At 42.1% G+C, this 21,240-nt stretch overlaps 1 protein-coding gene across 1 annotated transcript in view; it reads left to right on the top strand.

The window, feature by feature from the left end:
- The window catches only part of CD47 (CD47 molecule), a 98,958-nt gene that overhangs the window by 41,343 nt on the left and 36,375 nt on the right, over positions 1 to 21,240 (top strand). The window contains exons 3-4 of the mRNA XM_015424527.1: positions 8,268 to 8,357; positions 11,135 to 11,236. Coding sequence (XP_015280013.1) covers positions 8,268 to 8,357; positions 11,135 to 11,236 — 192 coding nt within the window. The remainder of the gene's footprint in view (positions 1 to 8,267; positions 8,358 to 11,134; positions 11,237 to 21,240) is intronic.

The raw sequence follows: 21,240 nt of genomic DNA, 5'->3' as shown, positions 1-21,240 counted from the left end.
TTCCCAGTGGCCAATCAGAAGGCTTGCTGGGCAAATGCCCCTACTGGCTCAACCCAATTTCTAAAAACACTTGGTGGGTGCCAGGAAAAGTGTTGGAAGGTGTCATGGTGCTCACGGGTACCATGTTGGGGGCTCCTGGACCTAACCTTTCGCACAGGGTCTTGTGAGGATAAAATGGAGGAGAATGATGGAAGCTGCTTTGAGTCCCTATTCTGAAGAAAGGAGGGGTGTAATTAATAATAAATATAGTTGAAGATGGGGAGCAGGTAAAGGATAGGATGGTTGGTGGGTGGGAAAGAGAGAAGGTAACAAGGGAAGGGAAGGATATGGTGGTTTCCACGAGGAGGGAAGATGAAATAACACACAACACACAACAAACCTTTATTGGCATAACAACAGCAAGCAGCCTTTAGAGGTGGTAGGCATGCAAAACAGTTAATTCACTACCCCTTCTGCTGAAAAAGAACTTCTCCTATACGCTCTGTAAAGGAAGTTTGCCACCTCTTAGATGGTATCAGCCCTGTTTGAGGCTAGAAGGTTCATTATCTTACTTTCCTCAGATTTGCCCTCCAGGGTTTGCAGTATAGGGCCGAGGTGATAAGCGTGCAAATACTGGTGAAATCTACAAGTCAGAAGTACATGGTCCGTTCCTTCAATCTCCTTTAGCCCACAGGGACATAACTTATCCAGGAATTGTATTTTTTTTAATCTCCCATATAACACAGCTGAGGGGAGCACATTAAAACGGGCCAGCATGAATACCTTTCTAATATAGGGATCAATCAGACAGGAAAAATACTCTGGCAGTGGCCCTTTAAGAGAAATCCCCCAATGAATGGGAGAGCAATGCCCAGTAGCAAGGCTTCTAAGTTCTTGCATTTCTATATTGATCAATATGTTTAATCAGGCCAAAAGCATACTTCTTCAAAAGAAGGATCAAATCATCCATGCTGAGCCCCATCAGTGTAATTTTCCCTTCAACACATCAAGCAATCTGATAGGTGAGATTCACATAGCATATAAGCATTGAGACTATTAGGCTCACTTCTATAGAGGAGGCGCAGCCAGAATTTAAAAGTTGAGAGCCATGCTTTAGTGACTAAGCGTCTCTGGTTTGTCCCAAGGCATATTGCCGCATAAGGTATGCAAGTTGGGAGCCCTAGAATTTTTCTAAGAAATTTGGATTGAACACTTTCAACCATTTTATTAAAAGCAGAGATCCAAATTGGGGCACCATAAAGTAATTTAGCACATATTTTGTGATTAAGCACCTTGAGAGCAGCAGGAAAACACCTTGAGAATAGCAGGAATAAATTGATTTTCTTTTGTATAATAAAAGCGGGAAGTTGCATGTTCATGGCTATTCACTGATTTTACAACCTCCTTAGTGTGGGAGACCCAGTTAGCATTTGAAACTCTTCGCCTGTTTGATAGGATTTCCTTGAACAGTCCATTAAGAGGGTTTCCAACTCCGACTGAACACAATAATTTTTGACTTATCAAAATTGAGGGACAGCAGGTTCTTATCACAATTTACTGAAAAGTGCGTTAGCATCCTTTTCATCCCAACCTTTGAAAGTGACAGGAGGACAGTGTCATCGGCATATAACAATAACGGGCAGTGTCTTACTCCTAGCTTGGGGAAATGACCATTAACACCACTCATAAAGGGTGCCAGATCATTAAAAAAGAGATTGAACAATATCAGGGCCAGGATACAACCTTGCTTGACACCCACTGAAATAGCAATTTGTGGCATTAGGTTGCCTTCTTTTGAGATCTCACCTGGCAAGTAGTTTCTGAGTAGAGTTTTTTTAACCAAAAAGAGCAGATGTTTATCCCCATATTCAGTTTCCTCCACAAGATATCCCTGGGCACTGAATCAAAAGCTCCCTTGAGATCTAAGAAAGCTGTGTATAATTTAGGTCCTTTCCCTTTCCTATATTTATTTATTAGATGACTGAGAACGATGCAGTGATCTAGGGTTGACTTGCCCTCTCAGAAGCCAATTTGCTCCGGTCCAAAAAAATTGCTGGTCTGATATCGAAGATTTCAGTTTATCGGCTAAATGATTGGCATATAGCTTCCCCATAATGAATAAGAGACTGATCAGTCTATAATTATTTGGGAGCTGAGGATCACTTTTTTTTTAAGATTGGGACTAATATGGCTGTTAGCCTCACCTGCTTTATCTGCAGCAGGGGCAAGACTAAATGAGTAAGGGGTTCCTGGTCTGTGTATACAGAGGTCAGACTCCACCCAAGGATCCCAGCCCAAAGAGACAACGTGACAAGATTGTTGTAGTAAAATCAGTTGTTCTCTTTACTGAATGGTATTTAATTCACAAGCACACAAAAACAGAATCACTCTCACACACATACAAGTTCCTTTAGATACAGTAGAAATGGAAAACAATCTCTTTTATACTAAATGGATGGGAATGAAGAAGGAAGACGGCATATACTTATCTGATCCAGAGCTCAACCTTCACACGGAAGAATACAGGAATACAGAAGTTCTAACTAGAGGAAATCCTATTGCACACAGTGGGAACCAGCCAACACGTGTGGGCTTCTTGGCTGCAGTCCAAGAAAGCACGTGAGAATTACCTATAGTAGAGCTTAAGTTGCAGAGTTGAGGTAGAAGATGGCTAGCAGGGTTCAAACTGTTGAACCTTGCACTTTATAACCTTTGTTAGGGGGCTGTCATCTGTACCATCCTCCCACCTGTAGTCCGTCCCATTACCTGACCTTATTGGTTACTAGGAGATGACGTGTCTACCTAGAAGGAGGGGGCAATATTGAAATCTAATCCTTTGTCTCAAGGGAGGCATCTGGTCCAGGTGTGAGGTTGGGGGGTGCCAGGCAACCTTTGACTTGTAAATAGCTTTAGCTTGGTCCCAAGCTGTAAACAGGAAATAGTCTCTTCAGATGCAAACCAGATCCTTTCAGGGTTACGTGTTAGCTTGTAATTCCTCAATGGTGGACGACCTGTTGTTTTTAATCACTCCTTGGCTGACCACAATGGAGTTGCCTTCTTCTTCCCAGATTGTGTGTGTGTGTGTGTGTGTGTGTGTGTGTGACTTCATTAGCATACCAGCGCAGACAAACTAGCAGCTTCCAGGTGCAACAGTCACATCAAACAATAGCACACAGTTTCCCCAAACCCATAGATACTGGCAAATATAGTCCATGTGTGTGTGTGTGTCAGCAAACACAAATATACAATTATATGCAACTTCCCCAACATGGCATTCTTCCAATCATCTGGTATTCCACCAGACCGATCTAAGGCTATAAAAAGGGCTGCTAGGAAGGGGGCCCACCACTGAGGAAAAGTCTTAATAGTCTCAGGTGGAATAGCATCAGTCCCTGGAGCTTTTCCCAATTAAAGGGCTGCAATTAAAGATTCAGTCTCCTCAATCTGCACAGGGGCCCAACTGGGGCGATCGTCCAGACAAATGTCAAACTCCTCTTCGGGATTGTGTTTGGTCTCCTGGAAAATCATTGTAAAATAATTGTACCAGCCATTGGCTGTAACTAAGCTGTTTACTGACCCCTTTCTTCCCATAGACTCGGCTACCAAGGCCCAAAATTTACTTGAATCATTATTAATTGTGGCCTGCAAGAGGGGTTTCCAACTTTTAATCAGAAAAAAATTCTGCTTCTACTTACTAAGATGGTGCCTTTTTAGATTTGAAGTATTCTGGAGGGGGTTGTGCTAAATTTGACCTCCTATAACATTGGTAAATCTCACGTAAGTGATTCTTCATCACCTGACATTCATTGTTGAACCACCCATGCCTAAAGGCTTCCCCACTGCCCCTTTGTTGCTTTATTTGTAGCCTCATGATCCCGGAGAGGTTGTTAACAAGCTTATCATAAAATGAGATCCATTCTAAAGACATATTCTCAGATAGACTTACAAACTTATCTAAATTACTAGGAACCAGGAGCTTGGCGGTCATTTCCACAGCCCTCTGTGACCAACTAACCCTAGGTAGCTTTGGTGACACACTGCCACCTTTAACTCTCAGACAGCCCCTCCTACTGACAGAGGCACCCAAACTCAAAGTCAATGGGAGATGGTCACTTTCAGGTCATTCAGAGATTGCAAAGGCCTTCAACTCTTCCCTGAGGGCTGGTGAGATTAGCATGTAGTCCAGAATTGAGCAAGATGTACACCAGCCTCGTTAAACGTTTGATCTTTAGAAAGCCTCAGTTCAGAAAGACAACTAGGGATAGTCTCAGGGTCAAGCCTCATCTTCCCAGCCAACACTCCATTATTCTGCCCTACCCAGGCATTAGAATCACCAGCAATCAGTAAGTTTGAGGTTGAGTAATTCTGCTGTAACCCTTCTAGATATGAGAAAAGCTTCTCCCAACAATCAGCCATAGGTTCCTTTGCTAAACCTGATGGCAGGTAGATATTAATTACAATTGCAGATTTTCCTGGGCTCTTTCGCGTACAAGCCTGCCCTGTGTGACCACAATCACTTAATGGGCAGCCTTCCCAATTTAGACTGCTGGCCCAGAGTATAGCTAAGCCTGCCTAAGGATGACCAAAATGTTTCATTTTAAAGGCACATAACGAATGGATGTTCGACGTGGTCTCTGTGCTTCACACCCATGGGACACACCCACGCGATAGATCGATCGGCATTGTAGCAAGCTTTTTAACGGATTTTCGCTCCCAGACCTCGGGCATGCGCAGGAGCCCCACCGCGCATGCCCAGAGGGGAGGGCGCGGACATCCCGCCAGTTCCTTTCTTACTGCTGCGTTGGAAAGACCTTTTCTCCGTCAGTCTCATTGGTTACGCTTTTTTGGGCTCTTGCCTCACGGCTCTTCGGATTTTTTCCTCAGTTTATTCTTTTTTCCTTAATCTTTCTCCATTTGTTCTTAAAAAAATAATATATATATATATATATATTTGTTTTCTGCTGAGGGGGAAGTTACCGCTGTACCCCAGTTTGGCCTTCGGGCTCCCCCCTTTTTTCTTCTCAACTTTATTTTTATGGAGAAGAAGTGGGGCTTTTTTAACTGTTGTAAGGGTTGCGGCAGTAAACTTGCTCCACCTGACCGCCACACCCTTTGTATTTTTTGTTTGGGGGAATATCACCGACTTGAGTCCTGTCGGCACTGTGTTCGTTTTCGAACCAGACAAGGAAAAATTGAGCTGCGTGCCTTAAAGTGGCACTCCTTGAGTCGGCATTACACCCTCCCTCAATCATGGAGTCCGAGAAGCCTTCAACATCGACGGTTCCGGCATCGAGGCCTTCCTCTGATATCGCTCATCCGACATCGAGGCCTCTGGCATCAAAGGCACAATCCTCCGCTTCCATGCTGGTGAAAAAGAAGTCCAAACCAAGTAAGGAGCACAAGTCCGCAAAAAAGGGCTCCTCTAAGTCCCTAAAGGCGGCAAAGAAGGGGAAGGTAGTGGTGTCTGCACTGGGTGATCCCCTAAAGTGCCTCCCGCTCCAACGGCAGTATCAATACCGGAGGCCCAAGCCCCTCCACCGATACCGGCCATTCAACTATTGGACTCCCCTATACACCAATTGGAGCGTCCTTACTCTGATAGCGAGGCGGTAGAGCTCCTAAGTCATCAGATGGATGCAGAGCCTTCTCCATCTCCTTCCCCGTCGTCCACATCGACGGTATCGGAGGCTCCCGACATCAATTCCCGTTGGAATCAACATACTTCTAACAGCACGCAGTGTCGCCCTCCACATCTGCATGTTCAATCTGTCAATATCGACGGCCAGGATTATAGGGACTACTTTCAAAGGCAGGCTGCCGCCTTGTCTCCGAGACGTCCACGGTCCAGAAGTCGATCCCCCCGAGTCTTTCTACCCCCCCCCACAACCTCTGTCTTCGGGGTCAGGGCGGTTTATAAGCCGAAGGTATAAATAAATAAATAAATAAATAAAATATAAACAAACCAGTGTATTGGATATATTAAACTGTTTCTCTTTCATGGTTCTCTAATTGTATAATCTAGTGATTGTATCATTTTATAGCGGTCTTTATTCTGGTGTCTCATTGTATCTCAGTGAGAAAGGTGGGTGCTAAATGAAGTAAGTAAGAAAGCTGGTTGAGGGATGCCAAAGAGCTATACAAAGTATTGAAGTGATAATTGCCAACCACAGAAAATTGTCCTCAGTTTCCCCTCATTTATGAGATTTTGCTAAACATTGCCCACATACTTTCAATTGTAACTTCATTTTTCCATTTTAAGGGTTAGGAATTTTTGAAACAGTTGTGATTCCCAGGATGGTAAATTATGTTTCTGGTGCCACATACTGCACTCATATCATATGGGTTCAGAATATATAATTCCTGAACATAGCACTAGGGGTCTGCACAGAGTATTGACATACCCTGTTTTAGAACTACTCTAGCTTTTGAAAGTGACACACAGCCATTTTCTATATTAAACCTGCTTAACAACCACAGTAATTATGTGTTGCTATACTCTTTCTCCTGCCAACCTCTCTATTATCTATGCAGAAGAATGCGGTAACTTCATTTCTCTTTTGGCTAATACTAAACTACCTATCTTGAAAACTACCTTTCTTGATACAACAACAGAAACTGCGGCATTCAGAGTCCTTGAATATATTGGACACATACACAAACATATAAAGAAATGTGCATTATTGTGTCACATGTCTTACTTTTGTTTTAGATAAAGGGATTCTGCCCCCCACATTGCCAGGCCTACTTTTTCTATTGATGTAATTGTCTTGCTTTTTCTGCAATAACCAGCTAAAACTACCTGAATTAGAGATAGGCACAAACCCCAAAAAAGTGGTTTGGTCTGGGGTGGCTCCCAAACCAAACCCCAAACTGATCCAATAGGGTCCCACTCAGCTGGTCTGGTGAGTTTTGTTCCCCATTTCAGCCACAACCAGGGAGAAAGGGTGTGGGAACTGCCCTAGAAGGGACTTCCCTTGGGGCCATGGTAAATGTGGTGGGACATCTACATGTTCAGAAAAATCTCAGATCTTTTAAAAAAATGTGTGGAGGGGGATTTACAGAAAACTCAAAACAGTTTTGAGGCAAGTTGTGAGCCCTTGTCACTGCATGAGTCAGGCAGGCAGTTTGGCCAGTGAGTGGGTGGCCCAGAGAGTGAGTGAAGGGGAATGAAAAGAGATGTGATGACCCCATATGTCTTGTGGATGACCCACTTGTAAAAATATAGTAGTGTCCAGGGATCATCAGAGCTGTTAGAACAATTCTCATGTTAAATTTTCTGAATTTTCTATACATTATTCTCAAATTTCAAGAATTGAATTGATCAGGAACTGTTCTAAAATATATCTTATAGACTTCAGTCCACTACATTGATTTTTATCTTTACTTTTCTTAACCAGAGAGCTCTTCTTGAATTCACAGAGTTCTCAAATTAATGTGAGATTGTGAAGCACTTAGATCACCATTGCAATAACATGGTTTTTATGTATTTGGAATTGATAATAAGTCACTAAAGTGAAGCTTATTCATTTTTTCTTTGTGGTCAGTATGTCAATACAGAATTAACAATCAGTTAATGTTATGGTAGGCACCAGATCAATAATTTTTCATTTGAGGTCTAGGATTAAAAGAATTTGAGAAAAAATATATATTTTCCAAATACTGTAAACATGGTACAACCTTTACTTGTTGTGATCCTAAACATCAGCAGCTTGCTGTTTTTACTTATTTTGATAATAGTATAACAACTTTGCACCTATATTCACCTTAAGACAATTTAAAATGGTATACTCATATATTTATGCATGTGCATGTATTTAGTAACTCTATTAGGGGGATATTCCACTCTATTTGGGGTGGAATATAAAGCCCTTTGATTCTGTCTGCTGATAGTCTAGTCTTTTTTATGTTCTATGTAAAATACTTTTATAGTACCAAATGGAAGTAGGAAGCAATCTTGTGATGTTCAGTTTGTCTTGTACCCCTGAGAGTGAGAGACAGATACTTGTAATGTAAGATACTAGGAATAAAAAGACATCTTTGAATGGGGCAAACCCTATGTCATTCTACAGTGAAATCACTGAATACCCAGAATTTGTACTGTGAATGATTTACTAGTAGCTGTGATCACCAGAGTATGCCTAGGAGTTCAAATGATGACTGTACCAAAGTAGATACATGAAGATTTTTGTGCTTGAAGTTTGTAGTCATTAAGGAAGCCACCATTATATAACAAACTTTTACTGCAAGGTAAGATTTTGTAATTATTGTTATATTTGTTTTAATTTTAGAATCCTGGTTTGAACCGGTGGAGAATGTTCTCATAATTATCACCATGGTATTGGCTACTATTTTTTATTGGACTCAGTTAGGTGTTGTTGGTAAGTTCTAAGTTCTTTTACAAAAATTGGAATTTTGTTAAAATATTTTGCATGCATGTAACAAAAGAGTAAAAGAAATTCTGCATCATCATTTGTTTCCGGATCAAAATATCATTGTTAGCAGTGAAATATTTCATTGGTCCCAGTAGATGAAACAAAGGTAACATATCTCCCACTTCTTTTTTCCCCCTAGAGAATTTGAAAAGGTTATTTTGTACAGAACCCTGACCTGAATAGTCCAGGCTAGCCCAATCTCATCAGATATCAGAAGTTTAGCAGGGTTGACCCTAGTTAGTACTTCGATGGGAGACCACTAAGGAAGTCCAGGTCTACCGTGCAGATGAAGGCAATGGCAAACCATCTCTGCTGACCTCTCGTCTTGAAAACCATATGGGGTTGTCATAGGCTAGCTGTGACTTGAGGTCACTTTCCACCACCATTTTGTACAGCTGTGTTCAGTTAAGAAAAAGAGAGATTTGGGTGTGAACAGTTGGGATTTGTGGAAAAACTTTTTCTAGATGACACTCCCAAGTTATGGATCTCCCTCTCCCAAGAAGTGTGATTGGCATCATCTTTACAAGGCTTTTTGACATAAGGTGAAGATATTTTTACCCTGGGTGGCCTTTAAAATGCAGTTGTTTGCCTGAGGCTTTCATATTAATGGTTTTATGATATGCCATTATTAGCTCTCCTGAGTGCTTCTTGTGCAATGGAAAAGCCACAAAAATTAATTAAACTAAAATACATCAACAAATTGAAAAGCATCAAAGAAAAGCAGTGATCCATTCTTTTTTCCATTTTTCTTTTTAATTAAAGTTCCAACAAACTATCTTCTCCCTGCTCCCCCAGTCCTTCCTCCATACCACTACATTTCTTTGACTCCTACTCTCCTAATTCTCACATTACATTTCAGAAGAAGCTCTTTGACTTTAATAAACACATAACAGTAATGCAATGTGTAGCCTCCCCATCTGTGATGCTGTATTAGGAAGAATTACACTTTTTAGAGGTTCAAAGCTTCTGCTAGGAATTCTGCTAAGAATAATGTGAGTTCTAGAAGATGGAGAAAGACATACTGCAACTGTTCAGATCTTTTGGTATCATTTCCAGGTGTCTGCTGCTAAAAATAGCTGTGAGGGTGGGGGCTGCAATCTCAGAGCCAATCCTCAGTTCCAGATGTGGAGCAGACTTGTGAGAGCTCGGTAGATGGTAGTAATAGGATTCCCATTCAGTACTGAATTACATTTGTCTCAATTTTGTGGTATTCATCAGCGTATGAATGGGCTGAGTCTTCTATTTACGAGGTTTAATAGACAAGATTTATTTGTCCAATTCGTTCTTAAAAATTCCACTTGCCTTGGTACTCTAGTGTAAGCACTTGAGAACTCTGAGCATTATTTATAATGTGTAATTTAAAATGTCACTCATGGACCAGTGCCTTTGTACTAGTCAATGTGAACTTTGAGGGAATTTATAATGCAAGACATGGATCTTCATAGCCCACTAATCACTTTAGACATCAGTTTATACACAGTATATATTATTAAGCTAAAAACAGTCCTATTGTGCTACAGAATACTTACATTTGTGTGATGTAATGTTTCATGGGGATGTTAACACAGTGTCTCTGAGCATTATTTTAGGGCACTCTGATTCCATAAGCATTCAGTATGGTAACAAAGGCTCATCCTGAGCATTTCCAATTTATTGCTGTGCTTCAGAAGTAAACAAAAAGCAACTGCATTGGTATATTAGAAAACTTGGCTATAGTAAGAAGAAATTACTATTAACTGTTCAAGCTTTTAAATGCTACTCTTTAGAATTGTACATACAAGATTGCTTTCTCATTCATACCAAAAATCATACTGTGTATTTTCTAATTCATGCTTCAGCCACAATGAAAATTTTGGAATAAAAATGCACCTGATAGTTTGTTAGAAGAGCCTAAGGCAGAACAGAGCTCAGCTGGTGATAGTGAGCTTACGATTTTTCTAACTTCCTCTCTTTGGAAGACTCCCAGACTGCTACGTAAACCTATGAACTAGCAGCCTTTGAAATGAACCACTTCTGTAGTGATGTTAATTTAACTGAATTTTTTAAAGTACAAGCATGTTCAGTTGAAGTGGAACGCAAAATTTAGGGTCTGAGCTTTCTCATACACGAATTTGATTGAAGGTGAATTGAACTCTATGTAGAGTACTTATAATTTGAAATAGAATCATAAAAGTGCCTGAAATAAGTGCTTGACATAAAAGTGCATGAAAAGAAATCTTTTTTCTTTTTTTTTTGCTGATAAAAGCCAGTGTTACATAGCTGACAGCAATACAAAAATTGCTGGAATGTACTGAGTCCAAAGAGGCCTTGAGCTAGCATGTCAGACATTTAGGCTCTATCAGACAAAATGCACAAAGCATGATTTGTTTGTGAAATGAATGAGCCTCAAATTCCCTTCCACCATCTTACATACAAGAAGCTGCAACTGAAGACTTCCTGCGTTAGAAAATGTTTGGTCTCATTACAGTTTTTTGAGATGTCCACATTTAAAATTTGCCTTAACCTCTTGGGGTTTATTTTCCTGTAATAGATTCTAAACCAAGAGTAAACAAAGCCCAAATTTGTTTAAGATGCTTGCATTTGGATGTCACAACAAATTAGATTTAGAGATGTTCAATACTTCTTGATGCTTTTTCTTCCAACAGGCATAGTTTAAAATCTATATATTTATTTTTAATTTTCTGATTTTTGATTGTTTTTAATTTATTTTGTTTTTCTTTAAGCAACGAAATATGACATCTCATTACTAAAGAAGATCAGCTTAATTATTGCAGGACTAATAGTCACAATTGCTGCTGTGATTGGCTGTATTCTTTTAGTCCCAGGTAAGTGTCGAAAAATAAGATGGCTTGACATAACAGTTTCTGAAATAAAGTACTTTATCCCATAGTTTTTAATGTATGTATTATAAAGGAAGAAGGTTCTGTATTGCATGGTCAGAGGGGAAAGATCTTGTATTCAAATAAATGTTGAAAATGTGTTCCCTTTTACATAAGAGTAGGCATGGGGAAGGAGGGGAAAGGATATTTGCAAGCCTAATGTCTGTTTCCAGTTTTGCCTGTGGTGAAACTCCAGAAAGAAGCATTGTTTAAACGTGACCTAGATTTGCATGGGCAGAATTTGGCAGACTTCCACTTGGGCAACTGCAGGCCCTTTGAAGAAAACTCTAGGCTTAACCATTGCTAATATTGAGCTGAGTCAGGTTGGGTAAATGAGTTGGGTAGCAACTCTGGGCATGGTTATAGTTCTGTCTAGGGGTGTGCAGCAAAAATAAAAAAGATTTTTTTTGGATCCAGATACATTGGAGCTGGAAAATATGGGTATTCCTGGTTTTCTGAATTCCAAATAGCAGTATGATATTTGGATCTTTTTTTAAAAAAAGTTTCTAATACTCGGCTCCATTATTCCCTATGGGGAATCTGTTGTTTTTGAAGGTATTGGTGGGGTGGGGTGTTTTTGAAGGTATTGGCATCAAAATTTCAGGGGAGCTGCTGGTGCGTGTTCTTTAAATAACCCCCAGAGTTTAAGTCAGGTGTATCACAGGGTCCAATTCTATAGGTCCCTGAACAAGGTGCCCCCAACTGTCCTCCATTGTTTCCTATGGAGGAAACCCGTCCCCCCCCAATAATCTGAGAACCTTGGGAAGGCTATTGCAAACTATTGCTAAACCCAGCCAATATAAAACCTGAGAATCTGAAACAATATAAAATGTGAAAATCTTGACATGTAAAATTCAAGGGTCTTGACCTATGTAAAACATGAGAATCTAGCCCCACCCCAAACCCCTAGCACAAACCAACTCCCGCATGAACCTAGTACAAACCAACTTCAGCAAAGAATTAACTTTTTAAAAAACAGAAAATAGCATTTGAAACTGGCAGAACCTTTCTTAAAGCAGCCTGACAAGCCAATACCAAGCCCCGGGAGACATAGACACACAGGGGGGAAAGAAGGGAAAAAAGGGGGAGGATCAGCCTAGGGTGCCTGCAAGCGCTGGCTTCTGATATTTCTGGTTAATCCTGGATATTTCCAGGATTTTGGGGGACCCAATTTTTGGTATCCTAAGAACTAAGAAGAGCCCTGCTGGATCAGACCAATGGTCCATCTAGTAGAGCATCTTGTCTCATACAGTGGCCAAGCAATTCCTCTGGATGGCCAACAACAGGGCTTAGAGGCTGAGGCCTTCCCCTGATGTTAACTCCTGGCTCAGAGATTGAGAGGCTCAGTGTCTCTGAATGTGGAGGTTCCCCTCAGTCACCATGGCTAGAAGCCATTGATAGACCTATCCTCCATAAATCTATCTAATCCCCTTTTAAAGCTGTTTATTCCTGTGGCCATCACTACATCCTCTGGCAGCAAATTCCACATTTTAATCACTCTCTGTGTAAAACAGTATTTTCTTTTGCCTGTACTGAACTGCCCATCAGTTTCATTGGATGCCTTTGTATTCTATCCTGAAAAATCCTGGTTATATTTGAGAGACCAATAAAGTGTTTTTTAAATATATATTTGGCTTGGTTATATCTGAGTGAACGTCCCTAGTTCCAACTGTTTTGAAAAAGCCCATTATGAGAGTGTTCACGAAGAAGGCATCCCTAGACCCAAATGTCCTAAACAACTACCACCCACATTCCATTCTTAGACAGTATGTTTGAGCAAGAGGTGGTCTTGAAGGATTTTCTAGACCCTGGGTTTGGGACAGAAATAGCCTTAGTCACCCTGACTGCTTATGTTTGCCAGGAGATTGACAGTGATATTACATCCTTTTTGATTGTCTTGGATATATCAACTGATCTCAGTACCATTGATCATATAGTATCCTTTGAAGAAGGTGGCTGGACTGTGAGAATTTGGGCACAGTGCTTCACTGATTCTGCTCTCACTTGACTGGCTGATTCCAGAAGATAGTGCTGGAGGATTACGGCTTGGACCCATGATATGTATACTCTGGGTCTTGCAGGGATCCATCTTGTCCTCCATGCTGGTTAATATTTGCTTGAAACCAGAGGGAAAGATTGTTCAGGCTTTTGGAGTGATGCACCAGCAATATGCAGATAACATCCATATCTGTTTTTACTTAACAGCGAATTGGGTGGGTCTGTGGAAGTCTTGAACAGGTGCCTAGACTGATTGGATAAATGAGACCCAATAAACTGAAACTTAGTCCTGACAAGGAGGTGCTGTTGGTTAAACCACTTGAGGGCTGAATAGACTGTTCTGAAATATACAGTGGAAATAATATACAGTGGAAGAAATAATTAGATTTGGAACTTATTCCGGATATAAATTGAATAAAAAGAAGACAAAGATAATGTTATAAGTGGCAACCAAAGCAGAAGAAGAAGAGATAGAAAAAATAATAGAATGTGTTGTGACTATAAAATCAATAAAATATCTGGGAATATATGTAACAGAACAAAATGGTAATCTTTATAAAGATAATTATCAGAAAGTTTGGGGAAGCATTATTGAAGATGGAAAAAGATGGAAAAGATTGAAAATTTTGTGGTTAGGAAGAATTTATGCAGTCAAAATGAATATAATTACCAAAGGCCCCTGCCACACGGCAGGGAAAAGACGGGGCGAAGCGCGGCTTTTAAAAGCCGTGCCAAAAAAGAAACGCCTCGGCGGGATCCCACGGATCCTGGTTGCTGCGCTCCGTTGCTCCCCGGCACGATCAGATGCCGGGGAGGAAGACACTAGTCGGAGGGGGAGGCTGCCGTACTGCGCATGCTTGAGCATGCGCAGTATGGCAGGGGACCGGGGATGCGACGGCGGAAAGACGCGCCGCCGATCCCACAGCCAGGATGAAGCGCCTCAACCGGATGAACCACCGAAGTAGGTGGTTCATCTTTGACGCGCTTCATCGGGGGAACGGCCAGGTTGGAGGCGGGAGTGCGACGCCAGGCAGATGTTGCTGTGGGATCGCGCCCGTCTGATGCGCCTCCAAACCGGCCCGCTCCCGGCCCAAACTGCCTTGTATGAATGGGGCCCATGTTGACTTTTTTGTTTCAAACATTACCAATTTGAATAGATGAAAATATTTTTTAAAATGGCAGAAAATGATAAACAACTTTGTTTGGAGTGGAAAGAAGCCAAGAATAAAATTTAAAGTATTAAAGGATGAAAAAAGAGGAGGTTTAGCTGTACTTGATATTTGTATCAAGTTATATCGCCAAGCAGCCGCACCTCAAACTCAAATCAAAGGAATGTTAAATTGGAGATCGTTGATATTAAAGAAGGAATATGTAATTACCTATGGATTAAGAAATCACTACAGATAATTCAGATACAAGATGGTAATCGTATCTTGAGGGATGGTCTATTAAGGATATGGTTTAAGTGCAGAAATAAAATGTCCGCCAACTTTGCCATTGACATCCCCAGTTGATGTTTATTGTGACAATAATACAAGAAAGAAAATTGACCATATAACTCATGAGTATGTGATGGATAAACAAGGAAAAATAAAATCCTGGCAAGCAGTTCAAGATGAAAGAAAAAATATTCCGTGGTTGTTATATCATCAAATGGTATCCAAATTCAAAGAACAAATAGCTAAAGAAGGGGGTTAACAAAGAAAACGACTTTTGAACAATTTGTCACCGGAGATCCTATTCGGAAAAATTTATAAAATGTTATTGCAATATGACACTGAAACAGAGCAAATAAAAAACTGTATGATAAAATGGATGCAAAATTTTGGAGAAAATACACATGACTCTGGAAAAATCTATGAACTAATGAAATTAAGTTTACTGAATGTCAAATATTCAGGGAGAATTGGTATAAAATGTTCTTTAGATGGTATATTATCCCTAAAGATATAGTGAAGACAAATAAAGACTATTATGAGAAGTGCTGGAAAAATACAGATGCAACATGTTATCACATGTGGTGGACACAGAGGTCATTTTGGGGGGAACGCGGGGGAACGCAGTTCCCCCGGGCGAAGTGCAGGGGGCGGGGCACACGATGAAGTCCCGCCCCTGCTTCTGGCCACCCTGCTTCCAGCCCTCATTCAGCCAGGAGGAGGCAGGAGAAGAGGGAGGGTAAGTTGCTTCCTCCCCGCCTCTCCCCACTCCTGCCTGCCTGGGGCCAGGGAGGGCCTTGGCGGGGCTTCCTCGCACTTCCGCCGGCCTTGCAGGTCCACCGCCAGGCCCCTGATGTCAGGGGGTGTGGCATATGTTAATGAGTTATGCTAATGAGTTCCCCTAGCTCTTTTTCTACGAAATGACCCCTGGGTGGACATGTAAGAATATTTTACCAAGCAATATTACAAAAATAAACAGTGAATTATTTAAATATACGGCAAGGGTGGCAAGAGGAATATTTGCAGCAACATGGAAGGCAGTGAAATGTCTAGACCTGAAGGAATTGAAGAATAAAGTAAATGAATGTGCAACAATGGTAAGATTAACATCTTTTATACATAAAAAAATAAGAGAAGCCAATGTTGGATCAGGCCAATGGCCCATTTAGTCCAACACTCTGTCACACAGTGGCCAAAACTACCAGGTGCCATCAGGAGGTCCAGTAGTGGGGCCAGGACACTATAAGCCCTCCCACTGTTGCCCCCCCAAGTAACAAGAATATAGTGCATCACTTGCCCCAGCCTGAGAGTTCCTATCTATACCTTGTGGCTAATAGCCACTGATGGACCTCTGCTCCATATGTTTATCCCGTTCCCGCTTGAAGCCGTCCATGCTTGTAGCCGCCGCCACCTCCTGTAGCAGTGAATTCCATGTGTTAATCACTCTTTGGGTGAAGAAATACTTCCTTTTATCCATTCTAACCCGACTGCTCAGCTTTTATCTATTCTAAGCCTACTGCTCATTAATTTCATTGAGTGCCCTCTAGTTCTTATATTGTGGAAAAGGGAGAAAAGTACTTCTTTCTCTACCTGCTCTAGCCCATGCATAATCTTATAAACCTCGATCATGTCACCCCTCAGCTGTCGTTTCTCCAAGCTAAAGAGCCCCAAGCGTTTTAACCTTTCTTCATAGTGAAAGTGTTCCAACCCTTTTACTATTCTAGTTGCCCTTTTCTGCACTTTTTCCAAAGCTATAATATTCTTCTTTGAGGTGTGGTGACCAGAACTGTATACAGTACTCCAAATGAGGTCGCAACTTTGATTTATACAGGGGCATTATGATACTGGCTGATTTGTTTTCAATTCCCTTCCTAATAATCCCCAGCATAGCTTTGGCCTTTTTTATTGCATTCACACACTGTCTCGACATTTTCATTGAGTTATCTACTATGACTCCAAGATCTCTCTCTTGGTCAGTCTCTGCCAGTGCAGACCCCATCAACGTGTATTTATAGTTAGGATTTTTGGCTCCAATGTGCATCACTTTGCACTTGGCCACATTGAACACCATTTGCCACATTGATGCCCACTTGCCCATATTCGACAGATTCCTTTGGAGTGCCTCACAATCCTCCCTGGTTCTCACCACCCTGAACAACTTTGTGTCATCTGCAAATTTAGCCACTTCACTGCTTACTCCCAACTCCAGATCATTAATAATCAAGTTAAAAAGCATTGGACCGAGTACTGATTCCTGTGGTACCCCACTGCTTACCACCCTCCACTGAGAAAATTTTTCATTTATACTCACTCTCTGTTTCCTATTAATTAGCCAGTCTTTGATCCACAAGTTGCTTTGATCCACAAGTTGTTCTTTTATCCCATGACTATTGAGCTTACTTAGGAGCCTTTGAGGAGGAACTTTATCAAAAGCTTTCTGGAAGTCAAGGTAAACAACATCTATTGGGTCCCCTTGTCCACATGTTTGTTCACTCCCTCAAAAAACGCTAACAGGTTAGTGAGACAAAATCTTCCCTTACAGAACCCATGCTGAGTCTGCCTCAGTAGTTTTTGTTAATCAATGTGCCTACTAATTCTTTCCTTAATAATAGTTTCCACCAACTTTCCCAGTATCGACGTCAGACTGACAGGCCTGTAATTTCCTGGATCTCCTCTGGAACCCTTTTTAAAGATGGGAGTGACATTAGCTACCTTCCAGTCCTCAGGAATGGAGGCAGAATTTATTGAAAGATTACTTATTTTTGTCAGGAGATCCACAAGTTCACATTTGAGTTCTTTCAGGACTCTCGGATGTATGCCATCTGGGCCTGGTGATTTATCAGTTTTTAAGTTGTCTATCAGTCGTAGGACCTCCTCTCTCATCACCTCAAGCTGACTTAGGTCTTTCGACACTCCTCCCGAAATCAACGGTTCTGGAGTGGGCAAGCACTTCTCATCTTCCACAATGAAGACAGAGGTAAAAAATGCATTCAGCTTCTCAGCCATTTCCCTATCATCCTTCAGTACTCCTAGTGACCTTCTAGTACTTCTAGTGTCCTGGCCCCACTGCTGGACCTCCTGATGGCACCTGGTATTTTTGGCCACTGTGTGACAGAGTGTTGGACGGGATGGGCCATTGGCCTGATCCAACATTGGCTTCTCTTATGTTCTTATGTACCCCTTGGTAATCCAAGGGCCTCACTGCCTCCCTGGCTGGTTTCCTGCTTCTAATGTATTTGAAGAAAGTTTTATTGTTGGTCTTTATGTTTTTTGCTATATGCTCCTCATATTCCCTTTTTGTCTGCCTGATCACAGACTTGCATTTTATTTGTCACAGCCTGTGTTCCCTTTTATCAACCTCACTGGTTGATAAATTCCCGTTAAAGGAGCAGATTCATAGCTTGGGGGTGCTCCTATGGCTGGAACCTCGGGTCACCTTCATGGAACATAATGATTTTTATCAGCTATGGGTTTTTCTTGAAGAACATGATCTGGCAACAGTGATCCATGCTCTGATCACATCCTAGTTAGATTGCCACAATGTGCTATATCTGGAGCTGCCTTTGAAAACTGCAGAAACTTCAGTGGGTCCAAAATGTGGTGGCCAGGCTATTGTCAGGGGCGACATAGAGGAATCCAAGGTGCTGAAACATTTGCACTGGATGTCGATTTGCACTGGATGTCCTCTGGATGAGAACAGTTCAAAGGACTGGTTCTTGCCTTAGGGATCCTAAATGACTTGAGGCCAGGATACTTGAAAGACTGCCTTTTCTGTACTGTCCATCCTGTCAGTTAAGATCCATTTCACAAGTCCCATTTAAAGAGGTGAGGTAGGCCTTGATCAGAGATAGGGCTTTATCAGTGATGGCACTTCACTTTTGGAATGCCCTTCCCCTGGAGGCTTGCCTGGCACCTACCTTACTCTTCCTTCAGCACTAGTCCAAAACATTTCTTTTTACAAACTAAGGGGGATTCATCTGTTTGGACTGTTTTTGTGGTGGACTTCTAGCCTGAAGATTATTGCATGAATACCATATTTAGGCTGTTTTTTATGCTTTCTATATTCCAGCCTGTTTTTGATGGCATGTTTATTATTGATAATATTGATGCTGTTTTTCTTGTCATTTTATTGTTTTGCTTTACTTTGTAAGCTAACTCAGAGAGGTTCCTGGAGTGGTAGCATATCAGTTTTGCAAATAAATAAAATGGCAGTTGATTCCTGAGCCCCATTTAAAATCATGCAGTTCTTCTGTTCAGTTCTTGAACTTAGTACTCTTGAAGAACTCTGGGTTGTGAACAATGAGTGTAAATTGTTTTTTACTTGTTTGATCTTCTTCTTTTAAAGTATGATTCCTCTTTGACAGTCTTTTTTTACCACCTGGACATAATTTAATGATCTTCTTCATGGTCTCTGTGCTTCACACCAATGGGATCTAGTGCGCCTGCGCTGGATCTGCTGGTGGTGTAGCAAGCTCTTTTTTAAAAGGATTTTCATGCCCAGTCTCTCTGGGCATGCGCAGGAGCCCCAGTGCGCATGCCCAGAGGGGCGGGCGCGGACATCCCGCCAGTTCTTTCCTTACCGCCGCGCTGAGCAGACCCTTTCTTTGAGAGGTCTGGTTGGATCGCTGTTTTTTGTCGCTTTTTAGCGATTAGCTCTTATTTTTTCTCTCAGTTTTACTTCAGTTTTCTTTTTTCTTGTTGTATTTTTTAAAAAAGGAGAACTTTTGTTTTCGTCGTCTCAGGTAAAATTACCTCAGGCCTTTGGGCCATTGCCCCCCCCACGCTCTCCTTACCGCTAAGACTCTTCAACGCCTCTTAGTCTATGGAGAGAAAGACTAAAAAATTGAAGAAGTGGGGATTTTTTAATCGCTGCCGCAGCTGCGGTAGTAAATTGGCTCCTCCGGACGGTCATAAGTACTGTATCTTCTGCCTGGGTGAAACCCACAATCCAGACTCCTGCGAACATTGTGCTCAGTTTTCGAATCAAACCAGGAAAAATAGAGCAGCGCGCTTAAAGGTTTTCCTCATGGAAAATCTATGGATTCTTTATATGATATCGTCCAACTGGACACGTCCTCAGTCGTCGAACTCCCCGTGTCATCCGTCTTGCTACAAGCCGCAAAAAACCCCTGGCAAAAAACGTCGTCCGCCCCCAACTCTACTAAGAAATTAGACCATATGTATCGCATACAGCAACCTGAGGCAGAGTTTTTACTTTCCCACCCACAACCAAACTCATTAGTCGTCACCTCGTCATCCAAGTCAAAAAAGTCACATTCAGCTCCTGCTGACAGGGAAGTTAAAAAGTTGGATGCTTTTGGCCGCCGCTTCTCTTCAACGGGAGCGTTGGCTGTGAAGGCGTCAAACTATCTCGCATGTATGAATAGGTACCAGTATACCCTGTGGGAACAGATGTCCGATCTCCTGGTGCATCTGCCTGAAGACAAGTTGTATGCTGCCAAACTGCTCCAGAAAGAAGGCATGGTGGTCGCTAAACAGCAGTTAACCACGACCAAACACGTTTTGGAAGCCTCCTCAAAGACCATGGCTTCGGCGGTGGCACTTAAGACGACATTCATGGCTGAGAACCACTTCTCTCGACACCCGTTCATTAGTCAAAGATATGCCTTTTGATGGTCTGGGCCTATTTCACGCAACTACGGATTCCTCGTTGCAGGACCTGGACAAGAGCATTAAGGCCTCCCGATCTCTAGGGATCTCTTCCACGACTCGGCACCCAAATAAGACGCGAACATGGTCCCGTCCTTGGCAAAGGGGCACAACATCCCGTCAGTCTCCAGATACGAGATGGAAACCTAGATCATACTCCGATAGCCAAAAGTCCTCCTTCCAAAGAACGAAGGCTGGCCCTACCCAGCAAACGTCCCGTTCCAAGCAGGCCAAGTCAACCAAACAGAGCTTTTGACTTCCCTGTTCCCGAGTCAGCACAAACCCGTCTATTTCCCTTCATCCGTTCATGGCGTCACATCACTTCGGACGAGTGGGTTCTCTCCATCTTAACCCAGGGCTACAAGATCCAATTCAATCTCATACCCCATACACCTATAGTCGTCCTCACACCACCCACACCACCTCTCCTCAAAAAGGTGTCCCTCCTTCTGCAAAAGGGAGCTATCGAGCCTGTTCCATCTCAACTCCAACGAACGGGATTCTATTCCCGATATTTCACAGTCCCGAAAAGAGATGGAGGTCTTCGTCCCATTCTGGACCTCAGAGAACTGAACAGGTTCGTAACCTACCACCACTTCCGCATGGTGTCCCTACAACAAATTTTGCCATTACTCCAAGGAGGCATCTGGATGGCCACCCTCGACCTCCAGGATGCATACTTCCATATCACTATCCACCCCTCCCACCACCAATTCCTGAGATTTGCAATTGGCCACCATCATTTCCAGTACACGGCTCTTCCTTTCGGCCTCTCCAGCGCCCCATGGGTATTTACAAAGACAATGATCGTCGTCGCAGCCTTCCTACGATTGAGAGGGATATCTG

This window comes from Gekko japonicus, unplaced genomic scaffold (assembly GCF_001447785.1).
Source record: "Gekko japonicus isolate JY-2015 unplaced genomic scaffold, Gekko_japonicus_V1.1 scaffold187, whole genome shotgun sequence".
Taxonomy (NCBI): Eukaryota; Metazoa; Chordata; class Lepidosauria; order Squamata; family Gekkonidae; genus Gekko; species Gekko japonicus.
The sequence above is the reverse complement of the archived record's forward strand: the minus strand, read 5'-3'. Positions and strand labels throughout refer to the sequence as shown.